This window comes from Anas acuta, chromosome 14, assembly GCF_963932015.1.
Source record: "Anas acuta chromosome 14, bAnaAcu1.1, whole genome shotgun sequence".
NCBI classification, from domain to species: Eukaryota; Metazoa; Chordata; class Aves; order Anseriformes; family Anatidae; genus Anas; species Anas acuta.
In genome coordinates, this window is record NC_088992.1 from 3,759,429 (window position 1) to 3,785,920 (window position 26,492).

General features: G+C 47.9%; 1 protein-coding gene across 1 annotated transcript; it reads left to right on the forward strand.

Moving 5' to 3' along the window:
* Nucleotides 1-3,753: 3,753 nt before the first annotated feature.
* On the forward strand, nucleotides 3,754-25,381 carry TGFBI (transforming growth factor beta induced). Its single transcript, XM_068698607.1, has 17 exons — nucleotides 3,754-3,960; nucleotides 7,451-7,549; nucleotides 14,181-14,245; nucleotides 14,941-15,098; nucleotides 15,885-16,049; nucleotides 16,545-16,691; nucleotides 17,366-17,507; nucleotides 18,053-18,265; nucleotides 18,443-18,580; nucleotides 18,856-19,001; nucleotides 19,344-19,480; nucleotides 20,031-20,161; nucleotides 22,037-22,161; nucleotides 23,066-23,168; nucleotides 23,523-23,602; nucleotides 24,184-24,208; nucleotides 24,368-25,381. Exons 1-17 carry the CDS (start codon nucleotides 3,839-3,841, stop codon nucleotides 24,421-24,423), a joined length of 2,052 nt encoding a protein of 683 aa, XP_068554708.1. The 5' UTR covers nucleotides 3,754-3,838; the 3' UTR covers nucleotides 24,424-25,381.
* The last annotated feature ends 1,111 nt before the right edge of the window (nucleotides 25,382-26,492 follow it).

Genomic DNA, 26,492 nt, shown 5'->3' on the forward strand with positions numbered 1-26,492 from the left:
AAATAGAAAACAGATGCGGGGATATCAGCTTGGCCCCGTAGCACTGCTCAGGAGTTTCAGTGGGTTTCTTTTCTGTTTATGCCTGTTGGTGTGTGCGGGAGAAACAGAGAGCAGTGCAAAGACCTTCTTAAAAAGATTTATCTCAAAGTATCTAATGTGGGAAGACAATTACAAGCTTGTACGATGAGGTAAGGGGATTGTTTTGTTTATACCAGAGAAGATAAAACGTACTTCTTCCAACACAGTGATAAATTAAAAGGAAGCAGAATATTGTGTGTAATTGCCTTTTTGGCTGGCGCTCCCCGAGGCCAGGACGACGGGGTGCCTCTCAGGGCTCGCAGCGAACACATGGCAGCTACCCTCTTACATGCTTGTGGGGAAGTCGTTTCATCTCCTGGGAGATTAATTTGGCCAGGCCTAGCAGGGCATTCAGCAATAACTTTGCTCTTAACAGGAAAGGAGAGGCCAAACAAACAGTAACACCACCTGAGTTCCTTCAAGCAGCTTTTGGGAGGATGTGTTGGAACTGGGCTTGTGATGGAGCATCCTGGCTCTTCCCAGGAAGAGCTCTTCATCATCTTCCGGCTGATAGAAGCCACATATGGATGCTGTAGACTGAGGACGTGGCAGAGTTTCATGCCTTTTGATGGAGATAAGTTTTCTATTGCCACCACAGCAGCAAGCAGGAAGGTTTCTGTCTCTTGGGCTTTAACAAAGCACTAAATTTGATAGCCAAAGCATGTCTTCTTTTGCTTTTTTCTATTATTCCATTCTAGATTCTTTTTCTGTTTTTCTATATTCTTCCTCCCTCTCCAAACACAACCCCAATTCTTATTGTGGTCTGAATTTCCACCGTGTGTCACATACTTAATGGGCCGGACAGGCTGCAGGCTTTGCTGAGGCTTCAGAGCCAGCTGGTGCTGCCCACCGCCCTCCGCATTGCTGAGCAGGATGTCACTGTGCAGAGCTCTGTCCCCACACCCAGCACCTCTCAGACAGAGCCATGAGAAGAGCCAGGAGATAAATCCCATGAATTCCCTGTAGCATATGTGATGGATGTTGGAGCTATGGGGGAAAGCAGGATTAATCCTCTTCCTTTTTCTGCAGGCTCCAGACCCATCAGTTGGAGCTGCCTACAAAGGGAAACAACGAGGATTAGGAGGTCTTAATCAGGATCTTTGTACAAGGCAGATGTGTGAAAGCAAGAGTGTGACGTGAAGGAGCATCTGCCATGTATTCAACACGTGAGCTGGAGACACTTTAACGCTCATTAGCTGGAGACAAATTAAATGGAGATTCAGTCTCCCCCAGAGACGTGGCTTTTACTAAATGTAGCTAGAACTTTTTTGATGGCAATCACTGCTTATGCTGTTATGAAGACAGTAGAAACTTACAATGGCAGGCAAATATATATACATATGCATATATATATATATATATATATGTATATATATATATAAACTTTTAATTTTATGCTGCTGATCAGTTCTCCTAAAGCTGTTACTGGGGAGGTGGTGGTTGTTTAAAAGCTCTCCTTCTGGCCTCCCCATGCAGCTACAGAACAAAGTAAAAATATTTATGGTCTTAATGATTCAGTAATTTCAGCTTTCAGCTTTATTTACACAGAAAAATCTTTAAATAATAGATGTTTATTATTGCTGTAGATTTTTTTTTTTTAGTTGGGCTTTGGGTTATGTCTCGCAATTCCTCCCTTTTGGTGGAGCAGCTGTTATTTCTGCTTCTTGCTTACTCTGAACTGTGTACAGAAGTGTCTATTTGTGTAAGTGCGATTTTCTACGTGATTGATTTTTGGGTATTTGTATGAGTGTGCACGGAGCCCACTGCCAATGGATTTCATTTCAAACTAAACATCCGTCTGAAGGCAGAGGTTAAAACAAGTGCAAGAGAAAGTGATGGCCATTCACAAATAGGTTTGTCACAGTCTGATAGCCTAATTTATTTAAATATTTCTTTGAAACAGCTGAAGCACTCTCAGAAAGATTCACAGAAGCTAATTGAAGGCTTGGTCAGAACAGAGAGTCCTGCTGGAGAGGGATAATGAATGGGGATGCACTGGAGAGGAACAAGGAGGCAGCGGGACAGAAGGGAGAGGTGGGGAGAAAGAAAACCAGCAGAGGTGGATGAAAACAGGGAGTTTGCCTTCTGGGTGGGTGGAATATCAGGTCTCAGGTGAGGAATATCAGGTCTTGTTTTGGAGGGTTATAACATCCTGGTGATGTGGGGCTGTAGATAAGGAAGGTTGGTGTTAAGGAAAGACATCAAAAGTTCAAAATCCTTCCTTTTTCTCAGGAAGACCTGAAATCTCTGTTTGTTGTCTTTGGGGCTGGAGTCATGAGCCTCTGCAGGTAAGGCTTTGTGATTCATCTCCATAAGGGAGGCAGCAGCCAGGCACTTCCCAGGGAGAGGAAACCCGACACTGGGGAACGGTTTGTGTATTTTATCCAAGAAGCGTTAATGCTGTTTACACTAATCGGATTTATTTACTGCAGGGGGAAAAATATCTTTGTAAATAGAAAGTGTTTATTATTGCTAAAGACTTCTTCTGTTTGGCTCAGCGGCTGCTCCCTGGATCCATTTCAATTCCCGTCCCTTGCCGAGCAGCTGCCCTTCCTACAGCCTGCAAATCCTCACAAGGCTCCGCACAAGTCAGTCCCTAAGAGCAAGTGGCCACAAAGGACTCCTTCTGCCTTCCAGGAACATTTCGGGAGAAAAGAGCCCTTAAAGTTTGGTGCCGGTCCAGCCAGAGCGGATTCTTTAGAAACGCGGTTGGGATGCTGCGGTGCATCAGGCTGGGTAAAGCTGGGAGCGAGGTGCCCTTGACAGGACCGGAGGTTTTCCAATCGAGCTGTTACGATGCCTGGGATGCTGAGGCTGTCTCCAGGGCAGGGCTGGCTTCCAGGGTGCCATCACACTGGCTACGGTGGGCTGGCACCTCTGAGTGTCTGTGGCCCTTCAAAGCAAGGGGTTCCCCTGTGGCTCGCTGCTGAATTCACCCCAGGGTTTAACCCAGAGCTGTATGGGACACAAGCAACCTGCACAAGGGGAGCCTGTTGATGGCAGCCTTGCTGCTCCTACTGTGGTTTAAAGTAAACCAGAAATCCCTCACCAAGTGTGACCCCTGACAGCGCTGTAAGGACACAGGGGAGGGGGCTGCGATGCCTGCAGGCATTTGAGAAGGTGCCAGGCAAGGCAGCACGGGGTGGAACTCAAAGATGCTTGTGGGGCAGGCAGGAAAGCTCCCTGGGGGCTGGGATCAGATGGGACCCCTGGAGCACATCAGGGACCTGAGTCAGGGGAGGTGAGAGAGAAAAATGCCCAGGAGAAGAAGCAAGAGAGATTGTGGGTGAAATGCTGTGCTGGAAGCGAGGATGAGGGATGCCCCTGCCTGCTTTCTGCTCCGGGGGATGGATGGATTGGGGGATCGATGGATTGGGGGATGGATGGATGGGTGGTGGGATGGATGGATGGATGGGTGGGTGGGTGGATGGATTGGAGGATGGACAGGGGATGGATGGAGGGATGAAGGGATGGGTTGATGGATGGACAGATAGATGGGTGGATGGATGGACGGATGGGTGAATCGGTCGGTGGATGGGTCGGTGGACGGATGCCCTCCCCGGGGGCGTCTCCCTCTCCCTCTCCCCTCCTCCCTTCCCCTTCTCCCCTCCCCTCCCGCAAGGCCGGGCCGCCCGGCGGCTCCTCTCCCCCCGCGGGGCCGCTCCGCTCCCCGCCCCGCGCCGCCGCCGCATTTAACGGGAGGCGCGGGCGCCGCCGGCCCGTCCCGAGCCATCCCGACCCGTCCCGTCCCATCCCGGCCATGGCACGCCTGCCGCTGCTGCTGGCGTTGGGGTTGGGGTTGGGGCTGGGTTTGGGGCTGGCCGCCAAGTCCCCGTACCAGCAGGTCCTGCAGCACAGCCGCCTCCGCGGCCGCCAGCACGGGTAAGCGGCCGCTGCGCGCCCCCGGGGCGAGAAGGGGAGAGGGGAAGGGGAAAAAAAAATAATAAAACAGCCCCAAAACTTTTTTTTTTCTTTTTTCGGGGGTCGCGGCTCGGGTTCCTTCGCTGCCCGGGGGCTTCCCACCCCCGGGGGCTTTTCCTTCTTTCCCCTTTCTTCCTTTCCTTCAGGATGCTTCATGCTCCGGTGGTCGTTTTAGACGGCTCTTCATCAGTTTATCCCCGTGAAGGGGTTAAAAAAAAAACCCTCAGATTTTCACTTAAGCGTTTCGTGGAAGGAGTTCCCCTTTTCAAGAGTTTGCAGAAAAAGAAAGAAACTTGGTTCAGTGGCTGCGGGGTGTCTGTGGAGTAAGCACCAACTTGCTCTTTAAGTCCTGAAAGTTTTCCTGAGCAAAGTAATCCCTCATTTAATCAGAGCCTTCAGAGATAAGGAACACCCCAAAAATGCAGGTAGACATCTCTATATGTGTTACGGGCTGTGTGGTTTGACTCTTTTTATTGATAGGAGGAGAGCTGCCCAGCTGTTGATGGCTGCCCCCACTGCTTTTGTAACATATCGGGAATAGGCAGAGTGAAACGATGACAGACGCTTCAGCTGGCTCTTGTCTCTCCCGGTGGTGACATTGATTGAGCTGCAGCTTCCATTTAAATGGGCTGCTGAGGGCAGGGTCACGAATCGCATTGTAAAAAACCAGGCTGAAATATTGCAATTTGATATGTCACCTGGCAGGGCTCCAGGTCAGCCTTTTCCAAGAAGGGGAGCACTGTTTGGGTATCTCACCCGACGGAGGACCTTACAGGCAAATTCGGAGCGGACGCCTGTTGGTAAAATCTCAGTACCGAAAGGGTTGCAGGCATTGCTGTGGCAGTGTTACAGATGAGGAGAAGTTCTGCTGAGATAAACCCGGCAGAGCTGACAGCAGCACTTGGCTCGCCGGTCGCTTTCCGATGGAGAGAGCAATTTATCCCGAGCGAGTTTTTAAACTAAATTCTGAACGCTGATTAATGATGTGTCAAAGGGACACGGCAACAGAAAAGCAGCCCAAAAGCTCTGGGATGTGAGGCGTGTTGTTTCGCTTGCAGGAAGCAGCTCTGGAGGGATGTGCGAGCAGGAATGCCACCCTTTCTGCTCTGAGCATCCCCCGGCACCATCAATGCTCCCATTGAGCTGGGAACGAGTTGGGTGGCAGGGCTTGGCTCTGCAGCAAAACTCGTACAGCTTAATTATTTTTAAGTGAATCAGCTCAGGTGCTGGGGGGCGAGATGAGAAGCATGTGGGGAGGAGCATGACGAACATCTGAAGATGGAAATCTGGGTGCGTGGGTGCAGTCACAGCAGGGAGATGCTGCGGGACTGGGGAGGTCATGGGGGGGTCCTGCACTTTAGTGCCCCTTCCCAAGGGCTGCCCCTGCCCCGGCAGCTCCCAGCTGCTGCCTGCCAAGGGGAAGGCTTCAGATGCAGGCAAACAATGGGCGGTTTTATCCGCGAGTCAGCTGGGAACGGCATGGCAGAGGTGATGAACTCCAACGAGGAGCGGGGAGAGTGTTGACAAATTCATTTTAAGCCAGACTGGGCAACGCACCAGAACAGGCACGGCGGGGAGCCGCTACTACAGCCTGCCTGTGGGAATCATTGATAACGCGGCCCTCGGGGGGATTGCTCCGCACAGGGTTAAAACTGGGAAGTTTTTCCCAAAAACTCAGCGAGCAGCCCGGTGGCGCCGGGTCCCGGGCAGGGAGGAGGGGGCAAAGCAGGAGGTTTGGGGCTGCCCAGGAGGTTTCTTGGCAGGCTGCTCCCAGGGATAGGGGGGAAGTGATCAAACAAGTCCTTCAGTAGCCAGGCTTGTCAAGACGAATATTAGAGGGATTGTCCACTGCCGTCAGCCAGACGCTGAAATCGAGGCAAGATTTGGAATTTCAGTGTAATTGGAACCACATTTCGGCGCGCCGGGGCCGGAGGAGCCGAGGTGGGCTGAGTCACTGAGCACAGACGTGTCTCTCAGCCGGGGTTTGGAGTGGAAGTTACTGAGCCGGTGCCAGCTTGCACCAGCTGAAAGTTTGGCTTTGTGATTTCTACCTTTTTTTTCACTAGATTCTTTCTCCTTGTCCCTCACCTTATGTATAGAAAGGGAGTTAAATGCTTTCATGTAGCAGCAGCAACCTACCCTTACTGAGTAGGGCAGCAACAAGGGATGCAGTGAGCCTAATTCCCCGAGGTCCCATGGGTCCCCACTTGGTCCCTTCTGGTGGTGCCAGGGTCTGGCAGGGTCAAATCCTGCCTCTGCAGGGCCCTGTTGCAGTCACATCAGCAAAAGCTTGTTGAAGGCAAGCCAAGCTCTTGCTGAGGCTGACGCTGGATTTAACCAACGTAGAGACCCTCAAGGTAATTTACACTAAGGATGGGCAGGGTGACTTGTGTTGGGTGCTGGTGTGAAGCAAACACGCCTGCAGGAGGGCTTGGCAGTGGGCTGCAGAGCCTCTGCAGAGCCTGCTTTTGGTGGCAGGGGCAGGTGAGTGGCAGTGTCCCAGCCAAACAGGGACAAATGTCTGTCTGCTTCCCGAAGGAGACCAGTGAGACCTCCACAGCAGCAGCTCCGTGCCCCATCCAGGATGTGTGCCTTGGAAGGTGCAGAGCAGAGTGCTTCCAAAGTGATGATTTATGTATTTTACTCAATAATTTATTTTCCCCTTATTATTCTGGGAGCCAACACTGCTCATACTTTCTGTGGTGCTGCTGCGATCAGGGCATGGTTTTGGTACTGGGAATCCAGAGGCAGTTGGGCTGAGAACCTGCAGTATTTTGGGGCATTTGCTGTACTTCTGTCTACAAAATCACATCTCAAGGCCCCTGCCTTGTCCACACTCGTGGCCAGAACTGCTGGCACATGAGCCATGGCAAGTGGCAACTGGAGATGGTGAGCTGGGAATGGTGTGACCACAGCTTTGTTCCCCATGACACCACTTCTCCGACAGCTGGAAGGCTGCTGCCAGCTTCCAGTGGAACAGTACCACTTGCTTGTCTTCCCCTCCAGTAGCTCACGTCTGTGTCCAGCATAGGCTCAGTCTGTTGGACAGCAAAAGTGCCCATCTTGGTTTTGGTGCTGATAAATATGTCCTTTTTTTAAGTTCCTAAACAATAAAATAATGGGTTTAGGGGAAGTATTTGAATTATTGCAGAAATTTATTGGGTTACACTTAGGTCTCTAAATTAGAAGTTGGTGTTCACCATAGAAATCACAACTGAACTGAAGTTATCTTTAACTCAATTCCTTTATATTTTGGGAGGGGTGTAGCGTGGAGAGAAGCCAAGCCTTGCATTCAGTGAAGGAAGATATAACCTTGCAGAGAGGTAGAGAGGACTCTTTCACCACTTTCCTTCACTTTGAGACCTGGAAAGTCAGCTCTCCAAATTCCCTTTGTCACACTCACAGTGGGGTTTTCCAGGCTCTCAGACCTCTGCTCTGTCCTTCCCTGCAGCCCCAATGTCTGCGCGGTGCAGAAGCTGATCGGCACGAACAGGAAATACTTCACGAACTGCAAGCAGTGGTACCAGAGGAAGATCTGCGGGAAGTCAACGTAAGTACTTGGGAGCCCTCCGGGGTCACCCCAAAACCCAAGCGGAGGCAGCTGCTGGGTGGGGGAAGCAAACGGTGCAACAGACACTGGGTGAACTTATATTGTGTGTGTGCTAAGGGCTGTTTTAGCCTTTCACTAGCAAAGAAAAAATTGTGCCTTTTTTTTTTTCCCAATTGACAAACACAATTCTGAAACACTTCACTGTTAAGAATGGAAAATACCCTGTAAATTCTAACCCTGGTGATTTATTCTAATTGCATATCGATATATGTTGTATAGCTCTTGATGCTGTGATGAAGTGTGGTCCAGATGGTTTCTGGTACTTAGCTGTGCCTCTCTTACTGCTAGGCGCAATATTGCCTAGCTGGAAAAAAAATAAAGAAACAAAAGAAAAAAAGGCAGCCCGGAGCTGATGGTTATTGGAGAAAACACAAAATTCATCTACACGTGTTTTCTTTGGAAGAGGAAACAGAAATAAGGGGAAAGAAGTGTCAGTTTTAGCCAGCACTCTGATGACTCCACCAGGAAAGTTAATTACACTCGCAGGCCAATTCCACATCTAAGATCGCAAACAAAAATATTCAAGTAGCTGTCGCGTAGCGTAGCCGTGCGGGCAGCCTCGGGACATTCCTCTGAGTGATGCAGTCAGCAGATAATCGCGTGCCTGACTCCCTGCCAGGCTGTAGAGCAGCACGGGGAAGCTATCTTCTTGGTGTAGGCCAACCAAGGCTCTCGGGGATGTTTGCTGGCCCCGGCCTGAGCATGCACATGGCGTTAGCCACTGCTGCTGGCCCCAGCCCCATGTCTCTGAGCCGGGTTTAGGGTTTCCACATGGGTTGCAGGAGGTGGTGACCCCTCAGCCATGCACCGTCCCTCCTCAGAAAGCAAAAACTGAAAAGAAAGTCTAGGAGATTTCTTCTAGGCCGAAATCACAGACTGCAAGAAACCACTGATCTGGGGCAAACAGCAGAAATCATCCGGTGTGCGTCTGGTGTGGTCCAATGTAAATCGTAACTGGATCTATAGGAACATGCTGTTCTTTACTGTGGATTAAATAAGCCATGTTTGTGAAGTAAACAGCAGATCTTGAGCTGTGGTGAGCTGGGCTGCTTTTATTTTGGTTGCCTCTGTTGGTTTAGCTGCGCTCGCTGGCTATCAGATTTAGTACTGTTGGTTTTGTGTTGGTGTTGTGAGGAGGGAGGTCAAATTGTCCCCGTGCGTGGCCTTTCATTGTTCTGCCCGTGAATCCATCTCAAATAAGACAGTTCTGTAATTCAGGAGGATGCACTGCAGGATGTACCATGTGTTGGGCAGGTTTCCCTTAAGTCTAATTTTCTTTGCAAAAAAGAGAGAGAAGCAATATCGTAAAAAGAAATAAGCACCCTCCTCCAAACCCTAATTCTATAAAACCATTAAATCCAGTAAGACTTGACATGGATGAGTAGAGTTCAGACTCTCATCTTAGTTGAACAGTGGCTTTTTTTTAACATAAAATGGACCAGATTATGCCATGGTATCATTGTTGCCCCTTCAGATAGCAGAGCCTGTTTGGAGGTAGGCCTCCCAATTAAATGAGACTGCTGTGGACATGGGGTGGCTTTGCTGCTCCACCCCAGGATTGCTTCAGCCCTGAAGCAAATCAGAAACTAAACCTCAAGCAACCCAAGTGTGCAGCTGTATTTGGCAGACAATTCAACCACTTATCTGCAGAAGGAGCCGGAAGGGCTGGCATCCCTCCGAATTTCACTGGGGATTTGGGGTGGTCTCCTCCAACCTCTCTTGCTCTGCTTTTCCCCCAAATGTCTTCTCCAGTGACACGCTGCTGAGAATGAAGCACACACCCCATTAACCTGCGTGTTAACCTATGAGATAATGTTCCCCTTGCACGTGGGATTAGCTCACCGTTCTTCACTTCGCATCATCTCAACAATGGGTTTTACTGTCTTTTCCTCTTTTCCTAGTCACTTTGGAGCCTGTGCCTTACTTTGCCCTTTCGTAGTGCTTGTGCAGAACAAAGGACACGTGCCTTGACTCAGATTTTCCGGAGGACCCCGGGACAGCTCTGATTACAGGCGTTTGCTGGTGATGGCTCCCACTGGACGTGGTGCTCCCGGCGTCTGGAAGCAATCAGGAGCCGGTGGGGATGTTAGGCGTTATGCTGCAGCAATCAGACTCCTACAGCGGTGTCGGGGCCTGGTGCTGCTCCATCCTTGGTGTCTGGGCTCCCAGGAGAATTTATAGGTACAGTCCATGGTGCTCAGCATGAACCCCCAAACTGTCTCTCTGTGTGAGGCTGGGAGAACCTCTGAGAGCACCACATGTCTTTAAATCCCAGAAACAGTCAGGGTTTGGCACGTTTGGCAGCATGCCTGGGGGCAGAAGCCCTCTCCCGAAGCTGTGTCCTTGGGTCCTCCCTTTGGTGGCTGGATCCACTCCTGCAGCCCTGCAGGGGACCCTGTGCCTGTCTCCCACCAGAGCTGGTGCACCTGTGGATAAGCGCAGTCTTTTCTCTCCTCTTCCTAAAGGCTTTTTCCATCTCTGAGAGGAGCAGTCTTGGGTTGGGAGATGCTTGACACATCTCAACTACTTCACTTTTGACCCATTATCTTCTTTATTTGCTTAAAGGGTCAGTGGTGCCACAAGTTGGAAGTGACAATACAGTTGTAGATGCAAATACCTGCCCCTAGGAAGATAGCTTTGACCGCTTTGATTTTTGATTTATTTTCTTGCTCTGAGCTGCGTTTCAATCAGGTAGCAGGGAGGGAGGTCAACGAGGGAGCAGGTATTGCAGAGCAGCAAAGTGAACTCCTGCAGAGCTGCTGAGAGAAGGGAAACAGCCTTGAGAGAGAAGGGCAGAAACGTTGCTGCAAGCCAGCAGCAGTAAGTCACAGGATGCTCCTAGGGTGGTCACATCCTGAGCCCAGAGACACGCAGCAACACGGGAGGCTCAGATGTGCTTGGCCTTGTCCCCATGTGCACGACCCTCCAGTGCCTGCTGCAGGCTCACTGTCAGAGGAGCGGTGTCCAGAAAGAAATCCAGAAAGAAATCAGCTAGGGCTGTAAGCATGAGACCTGGTGCTGAGGCTCTGTACGCTGGCTTCTTGATGGGCATCTTTGGGTCCATCGGGATGGAGAGCGCTGCTGGAGCTGGATGTGCACGATGGAAAATTCAACTCATGCATCAGGAGGGGACTCCCACCTCTTTATCTGCTTTTCTTTTTCCTCTGTTTTTCTTCTCTTTGCTAAAGCATTGGCTCACGCACTTAGGGAGAAATTAGATCGAGGATTTATGTACATTTTATCATTGCATTACTGTCTGATGAAGTGAGATAAGGCAGTTGGCAAGAAGTCCGACACTGCTTTGATTTTAATGAGCACTGAAACAAGATTGTTTTGGTAATTAGGTAATTTTCCACTGTTGGCTATTCCAAGGCCAAAGAAATAGTTTATTTAGGGTATATTCTCATAGTTACGTCTGTGCTTTTTATATTTTTCTGTCTCCGTTATGAACTGGACTCATTCTCCTGGAAGTGGGGGTTGCAGCTGAATGCCTCCCACACGCGCTTTTTTTGTGTAGTGAACAAGGCAACAACTTCCTTCTTTTTCTCTTATTATCTTTTTCTTCTAGCCATAACTAGTAGCAGTAAGTTGCCCCTTAGTACTTTCTTTTTCTTTTCCTCTTAACTTTTTTTTTTTTTTGGTCTGATTTACTTTCCTCTATTCAGGAAAAAATATGAGCCCTGGCACTCTTTTTTGTAAAAACGAAACATATGGGACTTATTACAGGAAATTATTACAAATGGATCTTTATTCACTAATACATGCCTTAGCTTGTTTTTATTACCTTCAAAAATGCACTTAAATTTTAATTTCAGGCCCTAAGAATGCGGCGGTGGTGAGACAATGGCTAATAAAAGGCAGGGAGCTTGCTTCTGCACCAGGACACGGGGAGGTTTAGCAGGGCAGTGTCTCTAAACACTTGGCTTGGCTTTTGTGCTGAATCTGCTGCGTGGTTGGGGAGCATTTAGGGCTTTATCCCAACACTGTTTGTCCCCTGCCATTAAGAGCAGCCCCCCAGCTGATGCTCTGATCCTGAGCACGCAGCTCCTCCAGTGCTGCCTACCCGGTGGTGTAGGGGAGCGCAGGTGGGGCGATGTCTCCATACGGGGCTGTGCTGTGGGGCATCTTTTGCTCTCTGGTCCCTCTCCTGGTGCAGCCAAAGCCCATGGACAGCAGGGCCAGGTTAGCCACCTTTGGCACGGCAAAGCCCCTCTCTGCTGGGGCTCACGGAGGAGCATGTGTTAAAGGAGTGGCTGTGCTCTCATATAGAGGTGTAGGGTACCAAATCCTGGAAATGAGGTGGAGCAGCCTTCAGCCATGGCCATGCTGCTCCCTGAAGGCTGGATGTCTTCGGGTGTTCTTGTGCTTTCACCAAGATACAGCCCTGGGCAAGCAAGTGGCTGAAGCTGAAGATGTTTTCATGATCCCTGGGACTGGCTCCTTGTAGGTGCAAACACTTGGCTGAGCACCTCTGTGTTCACCTGGCCCTTTGCAGGTTTCTAGTACTCAGAAAGCTCTTATTTAGTTATTTATTTGTTAAAATAAATTAAAAAAAAAATCACAGTTGAGATCATACAAGACAAGATGGGAAAAAGGAACAGGGAGGTGAGGGTGGGAATGGCATACGTGGTGCACAGAGCCAGACAGTGCTGGCAGGTCAGCTCCAGAGCCTGGGGCCTGTGCCAACCCCATAACTGGCCTTGGTGCTTCTTGCCACTGGCTTCCCTGGTGGGGTGGTGCTGGAGACATTCCCCCATCCCCCAAAATAATAAAAAATCTGGTGGTGTGGTCCCTGCATCCCATCCCGCTGCCCTCGCCCAGCTGCTGGAGCAGCAGCATCCCCGAGTCCATGTGCACCCCGTCCTGCCCCTCCTCGCAGCTCATTAATCTCCCAATCGATCTATAAATACGCCTTTTAAAGCCCACGTCAGCACTCAGGAATTATTTATGCTGAACTCTGCAACGATTTCTTTTTAATCAGCTCGTCGTCTTTGATTACAGGTCTGAACCGAGGGAACTGTCTAGACTGGATTTAGTTTCTAGGGTGAAAAAAAGAAAAATCGGAGGTCGGGGAGGGAAGTGGTGGGGGGAGTAAGTGTGTGTTTGTAATGAACACGAGCCGGGGGCTGGGGAAAGTGGAGCAGCAGGGTGTTAAGATCTCCAGTAGTCAAAGGAAGGGATTGCTTTAGGCAAGCTCTTTCCCACATGGAATATATAATGTCTAGACAATCAGTCTGGGTTTGCTTTGTAATTCTCTTAGGAAACCGTGACACAGAATTTATTTGCTTCTGTCACAGAAAAGCAGGTATTTGTTTCACTTACTGGCTCTTAATTACCCTGAAGAATTCCCTCTTAAACCCCAGGCATTTCCACTGTTTGTTAACAGTGTTAAAATGATGACAAATATCTGAAGTTTGAGGCTTTTCCTTTCTCTCTGAGTGAGTATGCCGGGGCTCAGCACTACAGCACCGGGCTTGTCTCGAATCCAGGCAGGAGCACAGAGGAAAGGTTTGTCTTTGGGAGCAACACCTAGCGCCTCGCTGCCCCAGCCCGTCTACCAGATTGCCTCGTCCTTTCACACCAAGCAATAAGTGAAAGAAACCCCTGTAAAAAATAAACAGGCAACTTCTGGGTTGATTTTTATTATTTTTTTCCCCCGTTTGTATGGAAACGGGTTCCCTTTAAAGGGCAGCTTTGAGAATCCATTTCCCATTGAGCTGCAGACAATGGCTGCAGCAGTCAGGCAGCTCGTGCTTCTTTAGCATCTGTCATCCTTGGGGCTCCCCATGTCCCCAGGAGGGGCTCCGACCCCTGCCCCCTGGTAGCAAAGCCGGGGATGCAGCATCACCCCCTGGGGTGCCCACCTAGGCACAGGCATCCCAGCGAAGTTGTTCTTGGAGGGCTTATTCCAAGTCCTGGGGCCAGGGCATCCAAGACCAGAGGTGTCCCTTTGCCTCCAGGCCTGTCATGCCAACTTTGCTCTTAATAAGTGAATATTTTCTGGTGGCAAAGAATGTGGTGAAATGGGGGGATGCTCGGCGGGTTTGTAGGGCAGCCTTACCGGAGCTGCAGTGCGCTGCCCAAACTGCGATCGGTTGTGCACTGGGAGAACCCCAAATCCTCCTGAGGAAGAGAACTTGATGACTTGGACTCCCCCTGAAAATAAGTAAATAATTCAGATATATTGGATATTTTGGTCTCTGGCTTGCCTCTCTCTTTGCTGTGTAGGTCCTGATTTGAGCTTGTGCTGCGCTTGCTGCCCTGCTCAGGTCATCTGCTGGGACCGTGCCATCGGTCTCCAGCCCCTGTTTATGCAGGGACTGACAAAGTCGCTGGGCAAGTGTGGTTTTGAAAAACAATTCTCTGTTTTTGTTCTGTGGGGAGGTTGGCAACACGCAGCCCCGGAGGCGATAAAAATTGTGGTTTGCCTTTTGTTCAAGTGTGTGTTTCTAAGGAAGACGCTGCTTCGGAAACCTCACCACCAGGGATGAGCGCAGACAGGACAGTAGCTAACAGAGAAAAAGCAGCGAGGAGCTATCAGTTAATCTGCCGTGTCCATCTCTTGTTCCAGAGTAATCAGCTACGAGTGCTGTCCTGGATATGAAAAAGTTCCTGGAGAGAAAGGCTGCCCAGCTGGTAAAGACATTTGACATTTTTTACACTTCTTAAAATTACTCCTCAGCCCACTGAAGGGAAATATTAGAAAATTGCTCAAAGTGGATTTGATCTTTGCAATTGGTGCGCAAGATTGCTTTGAACGAGTCAAAACCAGACTCAGCAGAGCACCAGCTGAGCGCCAGCTCAGCTCCAAAGCATGCAAAAAGTCCCAGACAACGTAAAAACCTCGGATATTATTAAAGCCAATCAAGCACGGGAGGGCTGTGGGGAATTTCTGAGTCCAACAAGTAATAGAGCTGTGTTGGAAACGCAATGCAAGGTAGCGATAAAGCAGCAGACAGTTCTGCCAGTCTCTGCTCATTCCTATTTTGGCAAGGGTGAGCTGAGCAAAAATTTCACTTAATAGCAAATACAGCTCAGCTGCTGGCGGGCTGGGAGGGGGCTTGGTGGCTCTGCTCCTGCTGTCCCAGCGCTTCCTTCCCCTGAGCTGGGTGCTGGAACTCAACCACGGGGCTGTAGCGAGCAGCAGCGTGTATCAGGCCAGGTACACCGAGTCTGCTTTCCACCTAGTTACATTTATATACATGCAGTGTGACTCCAGCAAAGCCCGCAGAGGAGATTTTGGATTACAGAGCTGTGACTGAGGTCGGCTGTGTCGGCAGTGCAGAGCAGGATGAATGGTGTGTCGGGGTCATAACCTTCTCTTCTTGCAGCGCTGCCGCTTTCAAACATCTACGAAACCCTGGGAGTTGTTGGCTCGGCCACCACGCAGCTCTACTCCGACCGGTCCAACCTACGGCCAGAAATCGAAGGACCTGGGAGTTTTACGATTTTTGCCCCAAGTAATGAGGCCTGGGCTTCCTTGTCTGCTGTAAGATATAATTCCTCTTCGTTCCCCTCTTCCTCTGGCTTTCTGAGTGGGCTCTGCAGGGGTCTGACTCCAGCCCCAGCTGGCAGAACAGACACGGTCCTGATGCAGGGAGGGCTGTGAGTTGCTGAGATGGGGATCACTGTCCTGGTCCATCAGCCTCAGAGCCTGATTTCTGAACGAGCCCAGCACTGGAGAGAGGTTTGGATGCTCCCCAGTGGGTAGATGCAGAAATCGCCTCATTCAGTTTTCCCTATTTCTTAATGTCAGACATTGCACTAAGACCACAGCAAGGGACTTTCCATCCCTTTCATTATTTTTCTGGCTGCCCCCACTTTACCACTCCGGTTGTTCTTACTAACTGGTACAAGCACCAGTCCCAACTGGAGCCTCTGGAAACCTGTAGCCTCCCTGCACCAGTGAGTTCCCCTGCTCTGCTGCATCTCCATCTCCTTAACATCGGGTCTGATTTTCTCACTTTGTGTCTTGTGAAATTCCCACTCCTGAAATTGCCACTGCTGTCCTCCGATGCACCAAATGGAGCATCCTCTGAATGCAGTGACCCCACACCAAGCTGCCCTTGCCCATCTGTCTGCCAAGGCCAGGGCCTCCAGAGCTGCTCGCTGCTGCTGAAAGGCCAAGGATGCAGCTTTATGGAAATTAGAGCTGCCCTGGTGGCATGAGGTTGAGTACCTCACCTAATACACGGGGACCTTCGATGCAGCCAAACCTCCAGACTCTCCCCACCAACAGGCTCAGCACAAAAAAATGAATTTTGCTGATTTTCAGGAAACACTGGACTCCTTGGTCAGCAATGTTAACATCGAGCTGCTCAACGCCCTCCGCTACCACATGGTGAACAAAAGGGTCCTCACGGATGACCTGAAGCATGGGACAACGCTTAACTCCATGTACCAGAACCTGCCCATCCAGATTCACCACTATCCCAATGGGGTAAGATGCTTGCATCAAACCTACCCACCAGGGGCTTCCTTTTCTGCTGCCTTTCACCTCCTGCACTGTCCATGGACCTCCAGGACTATTTAATGCCTAGGCTGAAAACTCCTGATTCATGATAGATGTTCAGAAGGAGCTTGAAAAGAATATTTATAAGTGGCTAGTCCCATAGATGCTGTTGCAGGGAAGTTGCCCGTGTTGCTGTATAACATTGTGATTGGAGAAGTGCTTGATGTTGCATATTTTCTTAGGGTAGACAAAACCACTGATTACTTTCAAAGCTCTTTAAACATGATACCACTCAAATGGTTTTTGATAGGGCATTCTTATTCTTTATGTGATTTTTTTTTCCTTTTTTTTAGGAAACCACATTTTGGCTCCTGCTGCTTCAGTATTATAGTGCTCACTGCGTTTGAAATAGAAAAGCAGCAGTGGCTGCTACACCTTCTTGTTTCAGTGCACTTAATGTCCCCTACATCTCTCCCTTTGCAGATTGTGACTGTGAACTGCGCCAGGCTTTTGAAAGCCGACCACCACGCCACCAACGGGGTGGTCCATGTCATTGACAAAGTCATCTCCACCACCACAAACAGCATTCAGCACATCGTCGAGACTGAGGAAAGCCTGGAAACTCTTCGGGTGAGTCTAACCCATGTGTGCTCCAGGGATCCCTAAAGGTATTCCCTCATCCCATTCCCATTGAAGCTTGTCAGTGCCTAAGTGCCGTGACTAAAGCTGCTGATAAAACCCTTGTGCCAATATAAGTTATTTTACTTTAGGAAGAGGTATTTTTGGTATCAGTGCAAGCAGGAAGCAGGGTTTTGTAAGAATAACCGTCACCCTGCTACTGTTGTCAGTAAAAAGATGTAGACGGAGTCTGGCTCCTCGCTATTGTATCAGAAAGTTGGCCTTAGGAGATGTTAACTTTTCAGATTTGATGAATATCAACTTATTTGCTTTGGTACTTGCCAAGTTAAGGAAAAAAGTAGAAAGCAGAGGGGTTCTGCAGTAGGGTCTGGTCTGAATTATTCACTGGAACTACCATGACCCTTTCCAGGCATATCAGGGTATTCACGCTGGCTCTGAGGCTGGCCAAAAAAGGCTCTTGTACTCAGATTTCTGGAGCACAAGAGAACCACAGGGCCAGGCCAACTTTATAAAGGGACCAAAGTGCTGAAAGAAGCTATTCAGGATTTTTGTAAGTGCTCTGAAATTCTAAAAGCTGTAATAAATCCGTCTCTCAGTGACTGCCTGGACAAAGCTGCTGACCTTTGCATTCTGGCTGGACGTGTTTTACCCTCATTTCTCTGCAGGCTGCTGTGGCTGCTTCTGACCTCAACAGCTTGCTGGAAAGCGAAGGGCAGTACACGCTCCTGGCTCCAACCAACGAAGCCTTTGAGAAGATCCCACGAGAGACCCTGAACAGGATCCTAGGGGACCCTGAAGCCCTGAGGGGTAAGCGCCTGTTTGCCAAGGCCAGTGAAAGACTGAAGAGAGCTCTGCTCTTTTTCTGAATTCTTTTTTGAATCTGATCTGAGCTGCTCCTTGACATGATCTGACAACAGCTGCAGTGAACACACTTGGCAGCTTCCATCTTTTAAAACCAGACAGCCCAGAGCTCTTGGGATGAAGGCGTGTAGACGTGGCACCGGGTGGTACCAGGTTTGGAGCAGGGAGCCAGAGCAGTCCCTTTTATTTAGCATTCCTGTATGTGATGCTGATTTCTATCCACCTAGAGACAGAAGAGAACTTATCAGCATAGCTTCCCCTGACAAATGAATCAAATGACCACACAAAACTAAAGTTGACAAATGCATAAAAATTATTCTTTTGGAACACTTCATTTCACAGGCTGCTGAATTAAAGCCAGCACAATCTGAAATGACTGCCCACCCCTTAGAGCAGAGCCCTGTGCAAAGCCCTTTGAAGAGGGCCCCTAAATCTGCATTAACTCCGTGTCTGACTTTTCCAGCTCACTAAGGCACTCGCTTCTCTTGCAGACCTGCTGAACCACCACATCCTGAAGTCAGCCATGTGTGCTGAGGCCATCATCGCTGGCCTCACGATGGAGACTCTGGAAGGGACCACCTTGGATGTGGGCTGCAGTGGGGAAGAGCTGACCCTCAACGGGAAGCCCATCATTGCCAACAAGGACATCCTGGCTACTAACGGCGTTGTACATTTTGTTAATGAACTGCTGATCCCTGACTCAGGTATTGGAGGCTTTTTGCATCTCTTTGTCATGCTTTTCTTTTGTCTATTATTCTTTTTGACAAAAAAATAACGGATTTAGAGGACATAGGAATTTTGTAGGAATGGATGGATTGCCTTTTTATTATGCATTAGGTTATTATGCATTACTTTATTTATGTTTTTTTTTTTTTTTCCAGCTAAGACCCTGTTTGAGTTGGCCCAAGAATCTGAAGTGTCTGAGTCCATGAACTTTTTCAGACAAGCTGGGCTCAGTTCTCATCTAACAGGCAGCGAGCGAGTGACCCTCCTTGCCCCAGTGAATGATGTATTCAAAGGTAAACTGGGGAGTAAATCCCTCTCTCCTGTCAGTGTGGGCCACAGACCTGCTTCAAACAGTGTCTCTTTGGCTGAGTTTCAGTGTGCAAACATGCAAACTCTCCCTTAAATGCCTCAGCTACAGACAGGGGCATGTAGCTTCAAAATTAAAATCTGGTGTGGGAAATAATCTGTGTTTGGATGTTTTTAGTGTCTCTGGTCATTTTAAATGAATCACTGCTTGTTTCAATGCTTTTTTTTTGCTTTTTTTTTTTCTTTTTTTTTTTTTCTGCAGATAAACCCATCTCTGTTGACAGCAACATGAAGAACTTGCTTCTGAACCACATTGTCAAAGATCAGCTCTCCTCTAAATACCTTTACCATGGGCAGAAACTGCAGACGCTGGGTGACAAGGAGCTGAGAGTTTTTGTGTACCGCAACGTAGGTGCCTGCAGCTGGCAGTGCTCGGGGTGGGATCTCCAGTGTGTGGGGAGCCTGTCTGGGTGGGGGTCTGGCCTTGGCCTCTTAAAACCAGTTGAATTTCTCAAAATGGATCAGTTTAACCACTGCCTCTACATGACCAGTTCATTGTGAGCAGGACCCGGGGCTAAATTGTTTTTTCTTATCCCTTACCATAAGTAATAAGTATTCTGCAGGCTGAGCATCTTGTCATGGTACAGTTAACATAAAAAAAAAAGTGTAACTGAGCATTATGAAATGCATAAATATCCCTTTTTCAACGCACATACTAATCAGGTTGCTTTTCTGCGATTGTGTTTGCAGAACCTCTGTATTGAAAACGCCTGCATTGCTGCCCATGACAAGAGAGGAAGGTTTGGGACCCTGTTCAGTGTGGACAAAATGCTGACCCCACCAACTGGCTCCGTGATGGATGTTCTCAAGGCAGACCATCGCTTCAGGTGACCTTTCTGCTCTTCCTAGGCGCCAGCTAGGAGCAGAGGAGCTGCTGTTCTGCTTTCTATTTGTTATTCTATTTATTATGGATCGTAGTCATGACTACATATAAGTTTTATTTTTATTTTTTACATGGAAAGATTACCCAAAACCACGGTCTCATTCTTAAATTATAGGGAGTGAGACTTAAGTAACCTTTCATTGAAGTGTGAGCCAAGAGTGTGTGGTCCCCTTGTGAGCACATTTAGAAGCCAGCTCTGAAGCCAGCTCTGCTGTCAGTGCTGCTGTGGCCAAGCCTCTGTGTCTCCTCACTAGCCTCCTTGTCCCCAAGGATTCAGCATCCCCAGCTGGCTCTGCCATTTCTCACATATTCTGGTTGGACCTCACGGGATCGTTTCCTACCCGATCGACATTTGGGTTAATCGATTTTGCAGGATTTTGCAATTGCAACTTCACAACTCTCTTGAACACAAGAGGTTATTGCGCAAAGACCAACAGATGTAGTTTGTAGTTTGTTTTGAAGCCACCAATGTTGTACCTTTGCTTGTCTTGCAGTACCTTGGTGGCTGCTATCCAGTCTGCAGGCCTAACGGAGAACCTGAACAGGCCAGGTACCTACACGGTGTTTGCTCCGACAAACGAAGCTTTCCGAGCCATGCCACAAGGGGAACTGAACAAGCTAATGGGTGAGCATTTTTAGAGCAGTTGGGTGAACAGCTGCTGTGTGTTTTTTTGTGTGATACCAGAGCGATGGCTCGGTCTGTCTGCCATATTCTTTGAGTCTGTCTCCTGGGAGCATGGACATCCTATACAACTCGTTAGGATAAGCCCTAGCCAGCAGAAAACCGAGGATGCACAGAAAGCAGTGGCACTGAACTCTTGCAAAAACTGTGGGCATGGGTTTATACTTCCCTTGTATACTTGTGAGTGCTATGAAATGTTTGGAGTGTGTGCTATGAAATTCCAGTCAGGGATGAGAGAAGTGAAAATGGACGTCAGTCACACAGGATCAGGGTATCTAAAGTAAGTTTTGCAAATAGAAAACATGGCCCACATTCAGACTCAAGCCACACTGTGTGGAATTTCAGTAGTAAAAGGATGGAGCTGTTGTTCCATCTATTTGTACATGGACCAAGCAGGAAGTCCTACCTGATCCTGAGAAGACAACAAATATTCCGGTCTAGGATAAACAGAGACCGATATCCTGAAAAGCACAGACATGCAGGCCAGTCGTGGAAAAAAAAGCATGGGAATGTTTAATAACCCTCTTCAGGATAAGCTGCAGGATTTTTTTTGTTTTCTTCATGTTGGAAAATGGCTGTGGTTGGAAACAATGCCAGGTATTTGAGTGTAATGTCTTCTCGTCATTAAGGCCCAACCAAACATTGGCGTCATAATTTGTGGAGCATCTGCCCATGGTGGCTGGTTATCCTTTTAAGTGCATGAACGAGGAATTGGTAATATCAGCCTGCACACCCAGCCTAGTGATTAATGTGTAAATATTTCAGGGCTGTTCTGGAGCTATTATAAACGGCTGCAGGAATGAAGCATCCCAGATGTGGGCACTTCAGATGTTCTTGTTTTTTCACGCAAATATTTAGCTTATGCTTCTGATGAAGAAGTGAATCATGCTGGTGAGGATACGCAGTGTGAGCTGTGGCCACGATAGAAAAATGGTAATGGAAAAAAAGCTCACAGTGTGTTCAGATAGGGGCAGCAAAACAAGAAGTCCACCTTGCTTGTAGCTTCTCTGGTTTCTTATCTGAAGGCCATTTTTTGCACTAGCTGTTCCCTATCACCCGTCTCTGGGTTTTGCTCTGGGTTTTAGTCACAGCCTCTAAAGGAGAACACGGAGCGGGGCCGCTGGCCATGCTGCGCACATCACTGCCTCTTCTGGAAAACAGGTGGTGAAGGGGAAGCCTCTTGTTTTCCTGAGATCTGGTTCAAAGCACAGCTAGAAGAGTAGAGAGAGACTCAGTAAGGCAGGGGTCCGGCCGGCAGCCTGTAAACCATCCATGACATCTCTCCTGCACTCTTTCCCTTCCTAGCCAGGAATCATGCCATGCAAAGTGTCATTGGTGCTGATGAAAGTAGTGATGTTTGCAAGCACAGGGTGCTCCATTTCACATAAGTTTTTTTTGTTTCTTTGGTGTTTTGTTTTGTTGTTGTTTTTTTTTTTTGTCTTTAAACTTCCTTGGAAGTGAAAGCAACAACAGAATAAAGTTTATATAATGCACAGTAGGAAAAAGAATAGACTGCAAAATAACCAAGAGATAGGGATTTCACATATAAGGCAGGGTTGATATGTGCCAAGGTGGGACACTGGGACAACATCCTTCCTGGACTCGCTTGGATCCTGACCTGCACAGGCAGGAACAGCCCCCATGTCCTATCCAGCTCCATCTGAGGTGCTTCTGATTGGTCTTTTGAATTTTACACCAATTCCTTGCCCTTTAGGAAATTACGGTATTTCCACGTAATGTCATTCCAGCACATGCAATACGGGAAACAAGCACTGATGCAGTTTCATGAACATACATGGTTTTTCCCCCCACCCCCAGGTAATGCCAAGGAGCTTGGCAACATCCTCCGGTTCCACATGGCCGATGAGATCCTGGTGAGCGGCGCGGTCAGCGCGCTCGTGAGGCTGAAGTCCATGCAGGGAGACAAACTGGAAGTCAGCGCCGTGAGTCACCACCTCTGTTATGTGTTTAGATGTCCGTGTCAGGGAGCAAAGAATGTCTGTGCTCATGTGGGTGCTATGAGAACCTCTTCTGAACGTGCGTACGGCCCCATCAGCAGTGTTTTCGGGGCTGTAGTGGAGAGACTCTTGCCATGTATTCCATTCAGCAAGTTGGCAGCCTTGAAATGTGGTTTTCTTCAGCTTTCTCCCCAGAAGACCAATTGTAAATGATTTCCAGGAGCTGTTATAAATTTAACTCTGAGTCATAGGGAAAAAAAAGCATAAATAAATTAGATGTATAGCTTGTTCAGCTAACACGTCTTTTTTAGCGTAATGAAAATGATCTCTGCATGGGCTCCCCTAGCACAGCAGGATTTATTTAGATGCACAATTTTATCTCAGAAATTCTGCACTACATTAAGAGAATGCAGGATCCCCTACTGAGGAAAAAAATATATATTTCACAGAATAAATAACTCATGGCCCATTTGTTGCACAAGGAAGAAAAAGCAGGACAAAAATGGAAAGGCTGGTGCTCCAAAGTGCATCGAGCTGGCCAGCTTGTGTGCCAGGCTCCTGCCACATCCAACCCTGGTCACTCCTACCACAATTTCTGTAGCAATCCCTCTCTGTGCAGGCAGCAGCACTGGGATGCTGATGGAAGGGCTCAGCCCATGTAGGCAGTCTGTGCTCCCAAACCTGCTGGTGACTGCTCCAGCTATCAATTGGTGTTATGGACTTCTCAATTGGCAACAGAGAGGAAAATGCCTACAGCCAGCCTGCAATGAATGAATGCAAAGTGAGGGTGTGCGGGTTTTCTTTTTTTAGACAGAATTGGAAAGCACTGATGACAAAAGTTTCTCATTTTCTCTTTTTTTTTTTTTCTTTTTTTTCTTCTCCCGAACAGAAAAACAACATAATACATGTCAACAAGGAGCCTGTTGCAGAGAGCGATATCATGGCCACGAACGGTGTGATTCACGCCGTCAACTCCGTCTTGCAGCCTCAGGGTAGGTCATGGTAGGGATGCTCAGAGCTGCACCACCAGGGTGCACAAACCCCTCTCATTTAACGTGGGCAGCAGCAAGGAACTGAACAGAGGGGGCAGGAGGGGCTGGGGGCTGCAGCTGGCTCAGGTTTGGAGCTGTGGCCTCGTCTTGGTCCCAACTTGCATCGTCTCCATCCTTGCTTGGGGAGGGGGAGGTGACATGGCAATTCCTTTAGTTTATTGAGGAGGATTAATCTGTTATGGGGTTTTCAGCACATGCTCTGAAATGCTGGAAGGAAGCACCCTGTGTGCTTTGAATGCCATCTGTATATCTGCACACCTAGTAATCTCTGTGCTGTCTGTGTCCCACCCTTAGCTTCAAGGCCGCAAGAAAGAGGTGATGAGCCTGCAGATCCCGCGTTAGAAATCTTCAAACAGGCATCTGCATTATCTAAGGTAAAAACCAAAAACAAAGCAAAAAAACCTGTCACTGTAGAACTACAGAAATTCCATTTTGCTAATAGTGAATTGAAGATAACCTCACATTCAGGTTTTGACCTACAAAGAGAGTAAGCAGGTGTGTTTCATGGACTGATCAATCCTCTCTTCTTTTGCCATTAAATGATGTAAGAAATAACGTTTTTTGCAACATGAAGCCTACAATTTGCAGCACACCATAGATGCAGCCTTGGCACGTTACTGTATGTGTCAACCCCAATAATGCCTATGGCACCGAAGGGTCATTCATCCACCCCACTCAGCACTTCTGACACTGTCAGGATAAGAACTAGCAGGTACCGAATATGACTCCCCAAATTTCAGAAACAGAAGGCTTTCTTCTATGAAAGCCATCGTGTGTAACCGCAGGTTGGACAGATGCTACAGGGGAGGCAGCTTGGTGCTGCTCCCTGACTCTAGCCCAGCACCTTCCAGGACAGTTTTTGGAGACTAAGGATGAAATATTGTCGTGTAAGTCATCTTATAGCTGTCGGAGATTTATTGTATTTATTCAAACTTTATATTTTCTTTCCATGCAGGTTTCTCAAAGGAATCCTCGACTAGGTAAGGCAACTTCCTGAGCTTGTTTCTCATCTCTATTCTATGTCCTGTCCCTTAAAGAAAAGTTTATTCTGTTGCCTTGCTGCAATCAAGATGCAGCTTAGGTGGGAGGGGATGGTGTCTGTGTGTCTGTCCAACCCACCTGGTTCTTCTCCTTCGCAGCTCCCGTCTACTCCAGGCTACTAGCAAAGATGAAGGAGAACTCGGGCGGGTTCTGAGCTGCAGCCAGTGCCTCCATCCAACCCGCCCTGCTGAACGCTACAGGGAAAAAACCAAATATCACCCTTAAATTTATTGTTGTTTCCAGTGAAATGGATAGGAAAAACTAAAAGCCATATATATATGTATATATTTTAAGACCGTTTTTATTTGTTTTTGACCTTAAAGTTCCCCCACCGAGGATAGGTTTTTGTTTGTTTTTGTTCGTTTTGTTTTTACAAAGTAGTTGTTAATTTGCAGTTTTTCACATACCCAGTTTGGGGCTTGATACCTACGATGCAGGGGCTTAATTCAGCGCTGCTTCAGAAGCACAGGAAGATGCTCAGAGCTCGCCTTGGGGCCACCTCACTCGGGGGCACCAGAAGAGGATGAATTAAAGCCCCTCTTCCAGGCTCCCATCTCTGGGAATCCAGGCTCCTAAAGTTGGAAGCCAGGTGTGAGCTCACTGAAAGCCCTCCTCCAAACCAAGGCCAGAAATGGGAAATTTTGGCCAGAATGACTGGTGTGTGCTCAGCTTTCTGGGCAAATGCGTCACTCAGGACCAACCGTATGTCTGGTGGTTGCTTTGGAGGAAGTAAATGTGTTGAATCCACTAACGGTATCCAAGCAATACATATATACATACGAAACAAACATTGTTTTCCTTCTTCCCCTGTGTTCTAAAAAGTCTTCCACACAATTCTGAATTGAAGGCTTTTAACAAAAGCCTCTCTATTGACATTGAGGAAACTGCATAACTATAAGCTATGGTTTGAAACTCTCTCTCTTTTTCCTTTTTTTTTTTTTATTGTGTTGTTTATTGTCTATGGGTTTTAACTGTGCTGCCTTTTATTCACAAAAGATTGAAATGAGAGTTCTCCCTGGCAGAAGCCTTCCAGTAAACAGTTCATTTGTAATAATGGTTGTTTTTTTTTTAATAAAAAAATAAAAATAAAATCAAAAATATAAACATAAGAAGTGCTGATAATGCTTGGTTTTGTTTGTTCATTTGTGTGTAGTTGTTTGATGGAGCAGTTTGACCACCTGAGGAGGGGGTTGTTGTGGGGCACATCAGTATTTATAGACCTAACAGCAAATGTCCCTCTTTTCTCATCCCGGGCTTACAGAATTTTTTGGGGTTGAAAAAAAAAAAAAAAAAAAGAATAAAGGTATCAAGCGCAGAATTAAAAAAAAATAAAATAAAAATCCAGATTGTTTTGGCCACCCTGGCTGAGTAGCATGCCTTTTCTTCCATTAAAAGCCCAAATTGAAATGCCATATGTGAGCCATCAGCATAATTCAAATGTGTGAAAAATAACCAGCCTCTTCTTTTATTTCCCTTCCCCAACCTCCCATCTCATCTCTTTATTTTTCTGCTGTGGCTCAGCCCTGTGTTAGGTAAGCCCTGAGAGGTGATGGGGAATATCTTGGGCCACCTGTTCTCAGCAGCCTTAAGAAGAAGGGCTGCACCAGGGGGGTAGGCTCCTGGGGGAGGCTCAGCCCTTTGTAATTAGGACAATCAATTATTGACTCATACAAAAGCCTGAGAGAGAAAAAGAAAGGTTTTTGCAGCTTGCTCAGTAATGCATTCAGTTGCAGGAGGCAATCATTTATTTATTTATTTATTATTTTTAGTTTTTGGATTTTTTTTTTTTTGGCCCTTGATGCTTCAAGAATAAGCACTATGAAATCCTTCCCTGTCTGGGAAGCTGGAAACCAGATCTGCTCCTCACCTAGGTGAGTGCCTCTTGCTGCTACCTTCCTTGTGTCAGACCTGGCTGGTTAAGTGTTTCTTTGCAAAAATGAACTTCCCAGAGAAGGTGGCACTGGACAAGTCTTGCTTAGATGTGACCGTGAGATGTCCCCTTTGCTGGCAGAGCTCTGGAGTCCGGCTGCCTGGTTCATGAGCTTGCCTTGGGGCTTGTGGTGATGCAGTGATGGTCTTTGTGTTTGGTACGTGGTCTGGCTTTGCTTGGATTGCTTCAGGGAGAACACCAGGCCTATGAATCTCAAAAGTATTTGCAGTAGGTAGAGGTGCAGATTCCTACCACGTGCAAAGCTCTGAAAATCTAGCTGTTGGCTTTAGGTT

Excerpts from the sequence above, each read along its gene's own strand:
- TGFBI (XM_068698607.1), top strand. The coding sequence starts at position 3,839 with ATGGCACGCCTGCCGCTGCTGCTGGCGTTGGGGTTGGGGTTGGGGCTG. Across the intron at positions 18,266-18,442 it reads ACTGCTGATCCCTGACTCAG|CTAAGACCCTGTTTGAGTTG; the intron begins GTATTGGAGGCT and ends TTTTTTTTCCAG. Across the intron at positions 22,162-23,065 it reads ACAAACTGGAAGTCAGCGCC|AAAAACAACATAATACATGT; the intron begins GTGAGTCACCAC and ends TCTCCCGAACAG.